The sequence below is a fragment of the Patagioenas fasciata genome, chromosome 4 (genome assembly GCF_037038585.1).
Source record: "Patagioenas fasciata isolate bPatFas1 chromosome 4, bPatFas1.hap1, whole genome shotgun sequence".
Taxonomy (NCBI): Eukaryota; Metazoa; Chordata; class Aves; order Columbiformes; family Columbidae; genus Patagioenas; species Patagioenas fasciata.
In genome coordinates, this window is record NC_092523.1 from 29,869,456 (window position 1) to 29,881,667 (window position 12,212).

The 12,212-nt window shown below is 41.6% G+C and overlaps 1 protein-coding gene across 1 annotated transcript; it reads left to right on the forward strand.

The window, feature by feature from the left end:
* The first annotated feature begins 33 nt into the window (after window positions 1-33).
* TMEM165 (transmembrane protein 165) lies at window positions 34-11,181 on the forward strand. Its single transcript, XM_065836552.2, has 6 exons — window positions 34-307; window positions 1,725-1,950; window positions 4,478-4,653; window positions 5,514-5,696; window positions 8,730-8,835; window positions 10,263-11,181. Exons 1-6 carry the CDS (start codon window positions 131-133, stop codon window positions 10,337-10,339), a joined length of 945 nt encoding a protein of 314 aa, XP_065692624.2. The 5' UTR covers window positions 34-130; the 3' UTR covers window positions 10,340-11,181.
* The last annotated feature ends 1,031 nt before the right edge of the window (window positions 11,182-12,212 follow it).

Sequence of the window (12,212 nt, forward strand, 5' to 3'; positions counted from 1 at the left end):
TCCCCGGTCCGGGCCGTTGCAGGAAGCGGTTGAGGGACCGCGGCGGGGCGCGCGGCTGCGGCGCTGCGGGCCGGGCGGTGACGCGGCGCCTTTAAGAGAGGCCTGCGCGCCGCCACCGCGCTCGGCCGCCATGGGCTCGCCGTCGTCCGCGTCGCCGCTCCCGCGGGCCGCCGCGCTGCTGCTGGCGGCTTCGCTGCTGCTGGCGGCCCCGGCGGGGCTGCGCGCCGCTCCGGAGGAAGAACCCAGTAGGAAGAAAGAGCCGCCACCACCGCCGGCGGCGGCGCAGGGAGCCGAACCGCGGGCTGAGGTGAGGTGAGGCGGGGCCGGGTCGCGCCGGCTGCCTGCTCAATCCCCCCCGCCCTCAGCCGGGCCGGCGGGGCGGGCCCGGCCTGCAGGATGCCTCGCCTTTCAGAGGCCGTCGGATTGCTGAATCTCCCGCTTCTAGCAGAAAAAGGGAAAGCTTCAGGGCCCTTTTTCTGCTAGAAGAGGAGAATTGAGATCCGTTACGAAAAACGGGCTAATGCTTTTTTCACGAGATAAATATTTTTGTGCCCCGCTTGCTTGCGTGCTGAGGGCGGAACCGACCTCTGCAGGTCTTCCTCACAGAAACAGATGGAAACAGGCTTTGTTCCTACTCAAAACCTGCCAGCTTTCCTCAGTGTTTAAGATTAGTTTCTTCACGTTAAAACTTCTAAAATAGGATTTTTGGTTAGGGGTTCTAGTGCCCGGTGAGCGCACAGAGGGATGATAAAATTACTAACATATGGCTTGATGTAGCATGTCGAGCATGCCAAGCTTTAAATATCGAAAACCAGAAAAATTTACAGCACAGGTGAACTCTGGGAACCTACCGTGTATCTTATAGAGCATAGAAACTTTTAAATATCAGACCTAAAAACTTACACGCTGCTAAAAGTGGAATGCTGGGAAGTCGCCGTGTTAAAACACGTTTCAGTCTGTCTCTGCTGGTAGGTGTGCTGAAACAAGTTTTCTCAGCCATCTCTGGTCAGGCATGTGAACATCAACTTCCTTGTTTTGGGTCTTGCTTTTGACTGTAGACATCTTAGTTTCTGCAAAAGTAAACAGTGAGTGAGGTCTGGAGTGTGTTGGTATGGTTTGACTGCTGGCAAGTCTTAAAGCCAGGTTTCAACAAACATTGAGCATGCACAAAGAAAGCCGATGAAAACTTTAGTAGAATTCTAATGCAGCTGAAATGCAAAGGTTCTGCACGGGAAGAAAGTGATTCTAACAATTTTTGAGAGGGCTTTGTATTTCTCTTAAGTTATGCTAATTGCCCAGTTTTTGTTCAAAGAGTTAATTCTTAAGACTCGTATCAGAAAATTGGTTGTTTGATCAAGATCATAAAGTAAATACCAGAATTGTAAAGGCAGCAATGTTAGAGCTGAGCTAAAGCAGCTTTCCCCATGTTTTGTTGTATTACTGGTTCTCATGTTCTGGTAATAGTGTGCACGGTGAAGTACTACTTTAATAATCTGTGCACGATCTGATCTGCTTGCTGAGTGCCTAACTAGCAATTTGAGGTAGGTGGCAGCCAGTAACTGGTTAATGATCATTAATGCTGTGTGAGAAGTATATACTTGAAATGGCACAGCACGCAGTGTGATGTGACAGGAGAAATACAAGGCCCAGTACTTCTGCAAACTTACCTATTCAAGCCTAATAACTAGTGGGGTTTTTGTTGTTTTTTCCCCCACCTCTTACAGAAGGGATCCTCACCAGTTGCTCCGGTTCACATTGTCAATGAAGAGTCAGCTGACAAGACTAATTTGGGCTTTATTCATGCGTTTGTGGCTGCTATATCGGTCATCATTGTATCAGAACTGGGGGATAAGACCTTCTTCATTGCAGCCATCATGGCAATGCGGTACAACCGTTTAACTGTGCTGGCTGGTGCTATGCTTGCCTTGGGACTGATGACATGTTTATCAGGTTAGTGCTCTTTTGCTTTCATATCTTAAAATGTGCTGAGTATGTATTTATCAATAAATATTGATTGAAATGAAGATGAAGGTAGTAGGTATATGCAATCTTCTGTTTTGAGGAGAGTGTGAAGGTTTTCCTGGAGATCATGGCTCAGATGAGGTGTTTGCACCTCTATAGAACTCAATACGAGTTTAAGGAAGAGGAATCAGATTAAGAGCCAAAGCACTTCCTTTGATTTCGCGGCCACTAGTTTCCTTTTTATTTTTAGCTCCTGTTAAATTAGCACGCCTAAAGGGAATGTGGGAATGACTGCTCTTTTTCCTCCTAAGGCAAAAGTTTCTTAATATGAATGACACGTTTCCCTCGTCTGACTTGTATCCCTATATGTGTAGCTGTTTGGGTTTGTGCTGGGAGATGCATAAGTAGACGATGATGTTCTGCCTCAGTCCTTTGGGATGGGTGGTACTGACAGAGCCAAGAGCTGCGGGGAAGTGAGGTGTCAGGTGGCACTTGGAGAACCTGTAGCTGTGGCTGCTTATGTAGCTGTGATGGTGAAACAGAGCAGCCTTCACGTCTATCAGATGCAGCACCGATTTTGTTCTATATGTGCTCATTTCTAACCATGCCTATTTCAGAAATGATTTAAGTATAGTTTGTTGGTTTATATACGCTGGAGACAGTCAATTAACTGGCTTTAGGCTTCTCGGCCAGCGTTTCTGTGAATGGTTCTTGGGTGTGTAACTACTACTATATACACTGCTGCAATAATTACTGCAGTCTTGGAGCAGCTGCCACTTGCACTGTGTGTAGTGATAGCGTTATATGAGTTTCTTCTGTTACTCATTTAATATAGCAGTCTTTGACAACTCTTCCACTTCTGCATTTCTTGATTCGTTTGATGTTATTAAATACCATAGGTAATTCTGTAAATGTTGTGATATCTTTTCTCCTGCCCATTTTGATTCTTCCGTTTTTCTATATGAAGTCTTTTTTCAAATCTTTCTTGATGCTTTTTCATAAAAGCTTTCTTTTCTGCTTTATCCCCCAGTCTAGAGGTTCCCAACTATTTCTTCCTTTTCAGAAATTAGACTTTTTTTCCCCTCTTTTTTTATTTCTTCTTCTCCTCTGTCTCCACTGCCCTTGGTTTTTTTTGTACAAGCTGTGTCTGGAAATCCCTGGGGTTTTTGCCCATCTTGATTTCATGAAAACATGGTCACTTAAACTCACTAGCTCCAAGCAGTCACTTCTTGGGGGGTTTTGCAAGCTGTGCTTGACAAAATACATTCTGATTATTTCATTATGTCCACGCTTGTATATGCAAGTAATGCTAAAAAAATATATTTTTGTGTAGTTTATTGCAGTGCTTTAGTATTTTCTGTCTTTAAAAAGAAGTTTAACTCCTGGTTTATTTAGTTGAGCAACTAATATTGTTGTTAATGTATGTATGTGCCATGTTTATTAACAGTACAGCCTGATTAACTTTGTTCTCATAGTCTTATTTTTGGTAGTGGCAGTATGGATGAATTTCCAGATTATGTAGTAGCTTCCGACTGTGACTTGTGTGCAAGAGAACACACATGGTAACATACGTCCTTTTAGCCAATTGCACGTGGAATAAAACAACAGAGACAGTTGTGAGTGTGTGGTCCCAGCAGCCTTGAATGTTAGGTGTGGAGTTCTAATTTCCTCTCATTTATACAGGCCTTTTTTTTCCCAAAAATGCTAACTGGTTTTCCTTTGTGAAGAAGTACGTATTTTGTCATGGATTTGTGTTACTTCTCATTTGAGAACTAGTTTTGGCTTAGTTTGACGACCTCTGATACCTGTAAAAAGTAGATGCACCATGGAGGTAGGTTTTTGGTCTTTGAGTGGGATCAGTACTTTTAAATTATGTTGTTACTTCTAAGTTATGTTGTGTGTTTGTAGGGATTGTGGGAAGAAAGGGAATGGTAACATGCAGGTATTTGCACTTGGCAAAAGAAGACAGAGATGGATTCACGCAGCTGGATGATTTGTGGCATGTCTAGTAGATTGAACTTGTAGAAAATCTTTTTCGAACTTTATCTGATAAAGGAAATGGTTGGAAAGAGATGCTATCCAACATGTAGCCATGCATAAAAATGGAATTAGCTGGTATACACTGTGACTCATCTAAGGTGATTACAGATTATAATTTCAAGGCATGCTTGGAGAAAGGCAGGACTTTCATAATTCTTGATGGGAAAGAGAATGTTGGTTGGACTGACTCTTGAGGATAGCAGCACATCAGCTTTGCCTGGTGTGCCTCATCTACATGTTATGAGCTTCAGTCTCTGACATGACCAGTAATGGTTGGAGTTTCCAGTATGTTGTTATCTTCAGAAAAAAAAATAATAATTAAAAAAAATATATATAATCTAACAAAACCTACAATATTTGTTTTTCAGTGGCTATTTGAATCACAGGCTTTGCTAGCAAACATGTCTTAGATGTGGGAAAAACAATTATGATCCTCATGCTTATTTTTTAAATGATGCATTTGTTTTCTTTTCAGTTTTGTTTGGCTATGCCACCACGGTTATTCCTCGTGTGTACACATACTATGTGTCAACGGCACTGTTTGCGATTTTTGGCATCCGAATGCTTCGTGAAGGCTTGAAAATGAGTCCAGATGAGGGTCAGGAAGAGCTGGAGGAAGTTCAAGCAGAAATTAAAAAAAAAGATGAAGAAGTAAGTCATAAACTTTCTGTAAATTAAGGCTGATGAAATAGTTACAGCTATGAAGCTGCAGAACAGCACTGTCGTGTTTGGTGTTCAGTTGTCTCTGACTGATAATCTGACACAGAAAACGTGTGGTAAATGGGACAGAAGTGGCCCTTGGAGACTGTTTGAACAGGTGATTCCAGTTCTGTGGCAAGCCTGGCTTCTCAGGAGAAAAAGGATTTTCTCCGTAGAGTGTTTTGAGTGGTTGGTGGTTGTTGTTTTTGTTTATTAGTTTTTCAAACGCATTACTAGCAGAGAAGGCATCAACAGCTTATTCTTGCCCCTACTTTTTTTTTTTTTTTTTTTTTTGTGGTCAGGCAGATTATTGCTGAGGTTTGTAGTGTTGCAGCAAAGTTCTCTGTTCTAATAACTTTCTAAATATATTGGTCCACTTCTAAGGAATAGTGTGGACTGTTAATCTTATTTCTCATAAGTGTTTTTTCTTTTCTCATTAATTTATAAAATCCTAATTGGAGAGCCACTGCTTGAGAAAAGGGGGATCCCTGCTTTAAAAATGGGAGGAAATCTGTGGTTGAAAAACAGGTGTCATTTCTACTGAAGCTGTCGTGTAAGTGCAAGCAATAAAAGATGGACAATAACTGGCAGTTAGGGGTGATTACAGCCTGTATATATACACACACCCATATGTGTATGCATATGTGTAACTAGTTTTTTAAAATGTTGTCTAAATAATACATTGATAATGCAGCAGTCAGTGGCTAATAGCATTCCAAATGCTAAATGGCTAGCTTACAGTTTAAGTATTTAATTTGGGTTGTTTAAATGACGTTTCTAATTTATTATTTTTTTTCCCTTGTCCTCCACAGCTTCAGAGAACTAAGCTGTTAAATGGGCCAGGAGATGTGGAATCAGGGCCAGGCACCACTATACCTCAGAAGAAGTGGCTGCATTTTATTTCTCCAATCTTTGTTCAAGCTTTTACTTTAACGTTTTTAGCAGAATGGGGTGATCGTTCCCAATTAACAACTATAGTCTTGGCTGCCAGAGAGGTGAGTGTTGCAGAGCGCCCGCTGGTCTTTGCCTCATTGGGTTGCCCGCAGAGAAGCAGGAGAGACAAAATACTCTCACAGGAGGCGTCAGATTCACATCTGCTGCCTTGCTGTGCTTCACTTAGTGTTAGAGCTATGCCAAGGGCTGAAAATAAATGCACTGAAGCTCTGTGTAGTATTAAAACTATTGTTACATCATTGGGACTGCACAGGCATTTCTGGAAATAGTTGTTTTATATTGTGCAGCTGAATACAATTGTTTTTTGTTAGTGTTGAGAGATGTTACAGAACAGATGTTTCTTTGATCCTTGTGTTCATACAGTTTTCACACAGTAGCTTTAAAAAGAGAACTTCAGGTTAGCAAATTTAATGCTGTGAAAAAGATGGCTCTTTTTAAAAATCTAAGTGAATATGATACGATGTATAGAACTAAAATACTGTGTAATAATACCATAAATGAAATTACATTCAGCATGGTGATTGGAATGTATATAACTGTATTATATTTAGAGGAAAATTAAGATCTACAGTCAGCCTTTTAGTAAACATAAGTAACTTGCCTGGGCTTTTTCATGCATTGAGATATTTATGTTTTTTCCCTAGGACTCATGCTTCTTTCAGTGCACTTTCTGACCTTCCCTGGGGACAAGTCAGGGCTGTGTAATGAACGAGGCTGTAATCTGTAGGAACCTCTTGTCGCTGTTACGGTGTTGGGAAGCTGCTTAGAGCTAACAAGGCAGGGAACAACAACAGGACGAGGGAATGATCTCATTGTTCAGGCAGCTACATGCCATCTCGGAAAATGAGGAATCATTCCTTCCTCTGCCCAAGTTTTTGTGTGGTGCTAGGCAAGTTGCTTAAACCCGTCTTTTCCTGGGTGGTTGCTGACTTCTGGTTTGCATTTTCTGAGTGTCCCATTGGGAAGTGTCCATCAGACCCTGTGGTCTGATCTGTAAGTGCTGAGCATTGCAACTAAAGACTCTGGAATGTTGTGGCTTGAGCGTATTAAGTGTTTGTGTAAGTGCTACCAAAGCAAATACTGTAGAAGAGGAATTGAAGATATCTTGATCTTGGCTTTCAAAATTAGTGAATGATGATGATCTAGATCTTTTTTTCATTTTATCTGTGGGACTGTTCTATACTTCTTTTTTCATAATCAGATGAATCCTTGTCTGTGAAGTACTAAGATACATAGCAGAAGCATTGCAGAAATGCTCATGAGGAAAGAAACTATATGGAGATTTGAGCAGTGTGGTAAGTCAGCTGTGACCATACATTCTTCAGTGAAAAGAAAACAAAATACTACATGGCTTTTCATTAAGCAAGTAGTGTCCATCCTGTCACAATAACCAGGACTCCCTTGGAGGAAAAAATGGGTGATAATTTGGCTGTCTCAGTGCATGCATGAGGAGAAGGAGTTAAGGCTATATTTGAGAACCCAGTCCCAACAGCAGTCCTTAAGAACTTGATTTTACACATTCATGGTTTACTGTGTATAAGAATTGTTCATCTATTGAAAGAAATAGAAAAGGAAACTCTGTAGAGTCCTACTAGACTGGCTTTGCATCAGCTGCTGCATCTGAGCACTTCTGCTCCTGGAGAGACCAGGCTGAGGGAAACTCATGACTTCCTACCTTCCAGGAACAGCCCTAGGGAGTGGGGTAGAGGGTGAGATCACACTCTGCCAGTGAGGCTGTACAGGTAACTGCTGACCACAGGGAAATGAAGATTGCCCCATCCTGATCCTGGAGGCAGGTGTGTTCTGCTGACACAGCCCTGCTTTCTGCCTGCACTTCTTTGTAGTTTCCTGCCTGTCCTCTGCTTGGTGTTCACCACCTTTTCTCACTGGCTTGTGGTTTTGGTTCTTTTGGCGAGACAATATTGTCTACAAGGAGCAGCCAGGACATCCAGTACGCAGCAGTTAGGTCTGGTGACATTCAGCCAGGTGGGTTGACTGTGACATTTTCAGACCTTGCTTCTTTCATTATTGCAGAAACCGTTAAAAACAGAAGTTTCCAGAGGGGTGTGCTAGGAGATATGTCACTGTATTAACTCAGAAATGCTGGAGGGATACCAGGTTAAACTGTCTTTTCTTTATACCGTACCATTTCCTAGACAGTGTGCTGTTTATCTGTTAGAGATTTCATGCATTCCTCATGTGACAGCAGCAGTTTTTTTTTTTTCCTGTCAGAGCTAACAGTCTCACTCAGAGATATGCAGGGAACTCAGCTGCACTTTTCCCTCATTCATCTTTGTGCAGCAGACAGGTGTGTTCCTACCTTGCCTTCAGTGTCAGTCATCAAAACATTTCTTTTTGTTTCTAATGCTGAAATCTTCTGTTTACTGAGGCGTTTAATGCATATGCTGCCCTTAACTCTGTAAGTAGATCTGAGAAACGTCTTCATGTGCTAGACTTGTTCGCTTATTGAGAGTAGGCTGCTTGTTATGTAATCATGTGAAAGATGTCATTGACCATCAATTTTGAAAAGTTTATTATCCTCTGGACATGAATTCTTTCATACTTCTCTCTTTGGATGATTTGGGTGCAGAGTGTAGAGGACAAGCTTGTGAAGCTGGACAAAGGAGTCAGAATATTTTAGTTGCTGAAAGTTTTTCATTCGCAGTTCATGGATTTATTTTCTATTTTTTTATAATTAGGTTGGTATTCTTCCAGCTGATGCATATTGTGTTTCTCAACAGCTGCCACCTTCCCTTTAGAGGTTGCTTCATTGTTTAAGTACAGCAGAGTGGTTTCTGGATCTATATTTAACCACTTGAAGATGCTTCTTGGCTGAAACATGCCATATGCTCCTGTATTAGTCAGATTTAGATGTAAGTCTGTCTCGCTAGCTGAAGTACGCTGTTACTAGTCGTTAAGGCAGTGATGGATAGCAGAGCAGAGCAAACACCAGAGAGTATCCACCTTGCTTGACAGTGTGCTACCAGGGAATTGAGGGATTGCTCCTTCATGGCAGGAGGCTGTCGAAGGGGTTTGGGCTGTGCTGATGTTTCCCTTCTGTGTTTTTTCCTCAGGACCCCTATGGTGTGGCAGTTGGAGGAACAGTGGGACATTGCCTATGCACTGGTTTAGCAGTTATTGGAGGGAGAATGATAGCACAAAAAATTTCCGTTAGGACTGGTAAGTGAAAACTCACTCCAACCAAAAAAAAAAAAAAAGCATTAATGCCAGTAATGCTTGTGGTGTAAATGACTACATGTTTGTGAACAGGGTTTCTCAAAGCTCTTGGAAAACCCAGAAACTTTTTTTAGTCTGTGTCTTCTGTCCCACACCCATTCCACAGTCAGCTCCCCTCATGGGGGTGACCCTGTGCTGTTCCCTGGGCCAATTTCTTCCTGCAAGGCAGAGTCCCAGCGTGTGACACCACTCTGCACAGGGTGCTTCTAAGGGCTCTGGCTTTAACTGAACTTAATGGTTTACTGACTCTGATTTAAAGGATCAAAATGAGTATTGGAGCTCCAGGTTTAAAGACAGACATGGGTGAAGCAAGTTTTGCTTCACTATTAGGTAGCTTGTAGGAGACCAGAAGCAGGAAATATAGTAGTTTGAGTAGTCAGTATGTATTGTTCAGCAGTGGGATAATGCAAATTATGTGGTAATTCCATGTGCAGACTATTAAGTAGACAAGAGAGCTGCACACCTGTGAGTTATGCCAGCCATTTAAAAGCTTCAAAGGCTACTCTGTGTGTGGCATAACTTTTTTTTATTGTGTTTTTTGTTTTCCCTTGTATTGGGTCGTAGCCTGCTTCAACTGTCACTCCTGTCATGTAGTGAGATTTCTTGCTCCCAGGAAGGATTCTGTGAAGCTGTTCTCAGAATATTTTTTTCTGTGCATTCAGAATATTTGTTCTGTAGTTGCAGAGGTTGTAAAAAAACAACTTCACCGTAGAAAGTGAAGTGTGCATTCTGTCTTGTTTGTTTGCCAAGGAAATTGGTGACAAAATACTAAATTAACAATGATTTAATGTGCTCCTAATAAGCTCAATGTGGATCTTTGGCTGCAGGAATAGCCTTATTAGGTTAGACCAAAGATCCATCTAGCCCATTCGTTTGTTTAGAGAAGACCAGGAAGAATATATAGAGTGGTGCTTTCCCAAATACTGTCCCAGCGGATTGTGGCCATTGCAAGCAGCTAATACGTTTTTGATACTGTCTCTTTCAATATAGTTACCTAAACTGCAAAAAATGCTTATTAGTATGTTGCTCTTAACAGATGACTTGCTCCAGCATGAGAATATTGTATCTTATTTTCTTCCATACAGCCAAATATTCATCAGCAGGTGCCAACCTCAGTTTTATATCAGTTAAAGTAAGAAGAGTGAAACAAAGCTTCCTTCTAAGGACCAGAATATATTATTGTAGATGCAGTTAAACAATGGGATGGCATATGGGTGTCCTCTCACTGAGCTAGAAACCATGTCCACTGTTTGCAGCATAAATTTTAAAGTTATTTGAGAATTAGACATTTTAAAAATATCAGTCATATGTCATGGAAAATATTTACAATTCAGTATCTAATTTCTTTTTGGTTTGTGTTTTCTTTTCAGTGACAATCATAGGAGGCATTGTCTTCTTAGCATTTGCATTTTCTGCACTATTTATAAGTCCAGATTCTGGTTTTTAAAATTTTTCATCACTGCAAAAGAACAAGGATCGGAAGAATCCAGCAGCTGTCCTTGTGCATTTTTGTATATAATGTACAGAATTACAGTTAAGCACTGAAGCTGAGACACTGAACTTCTTATAGCAAATGATTCATGGGACTGACACATGTATGGATGGCTTCCGCAGTGGAGATCTACTCACTGGTTTGTTTATTCCATGGTGCTGCTCCCTTGGTGGGATTTGTGTGGTTTTCCTGCTTGCTGGACCTGACTCAGCTGAGTTTTGAGGACCTACTCTCAAATATTGAGGCTTCCTCTCTTCTTCCTGTTACACATGGCCGCCTTTCCTGTTCCATCAAGAGCTGATTCTTAAGGCTTCTAGAAGCAGATGGTGTCTTGTTCCATGTTGCTCGGTGCGAGGTGTTCTGGAGGAAGCTGCTGGCTCCCACCTCCCAGGACTTTGGTTCCAGGTGTGCCTGAGGCTGGATAATCAAAGCAACAAGAAACATGGGAGCAGTTCCTATACCTTTGAGTGGCTGAGCCACCGACAGAGAATTTTATAAACTGTATCTGGAGGGAAAACTTAATCAGGGATTTTTATCAGGAAATTGATGTGTGGTGATTAACAGCCTACCGTGTTCAATATGCAATCTTATCTGGAGCTGATATTATTTGACCATTTTTCTTTTTTGAATTTTGAAACATTAAAGTATAAGGAAAGTAATAAAATGGTCCAGCTTAACAATGTTCCATTCCCAGGACTGAACAGTAATGGAATTCTTAGATTTAAATGTATTCTTATTTTTCTTTTTAGGAATAGAAGTGTAATCTGGAAGTGTATTAATAAAATATAGTGTCTTTATTTGAGCGTTTTTCAGTATTGTTTTCGATCGTTCCCCTAATTCTAGCCATAAAGGTTTACCTAGTGATTATGTACATCAGGTGAGGAAAGTTTACTAAATTTATGTTGGATACTGTTAAAAATGCCAGTTATAGAGACTTTGCAAATGTTGACCACTGAAGACATGTGGGGTTGCAGAAACACATGCTTATCTCTGCTCTTCAGGGATGATTTGGATTCTGAGCTAACAATGTAAATAACCCAACACGATGTACTCAGTAAAACAGAAGACATGGTTTCTAATGTTATGAATCCGCCTCACTGAAATTGAAGCAATGTGGAACATTACAAATTTGACCATTCCATCTGTCACTCACAAACAGAGCAGTCCCTAATCCTCTGAAGTTTCTCTGCCCACAAAAGCCCTTAATGCCACATTTCTCAAAGCACCAAGGCTGCAGCAGCGCATTGCCTGTCATGCACAGTGGTATGAAATCGGGCTGTGACTTAAGGCTCCAGGTCGCAATGTTTGTGTCTTGGCCTGAAGGGAGGGTACTGCTGGCAATACTGTTGGTAATTGCTGGGCGATGCACTGCCTTTGTTTGGTGTTTTTTTTCTGGTTGGTTTGTTGTGGTTTTGTGGTTTTTGTGTGGTTTTTGTGGTATGTTTCGTTGGTTTGTTTTCTCTTTTGAACCAAACATCTTAGCCAAAAAGTGCAGCATCGTCTTCCCCACAGCCTGGAAACACACTCTGTCCGTGCTGTGTTTCAGCTCCTGTATGGAGGGGACTGGTAGTACAGGTCGTGTTAAAGGAGGGCAGAAACAGAGAGGCCAAAATAGGGTAGAGCATAAACTCCCAACTGTTTACTGGACAACTTCTTGTTGTATTGATCAAAAGTGGTGCTGCTGGACAACAGTACCTCTGTATGCATGTGTCCCAGGTGAACTGGTGCCACAGTTCATCCTACTGAAAACTCTCGCTCAAAATCCAAGAAGCCAAACCAATTGCCTGTATTCTAATATAGAAGCTTCCCAAACTTTATATGGTACTTC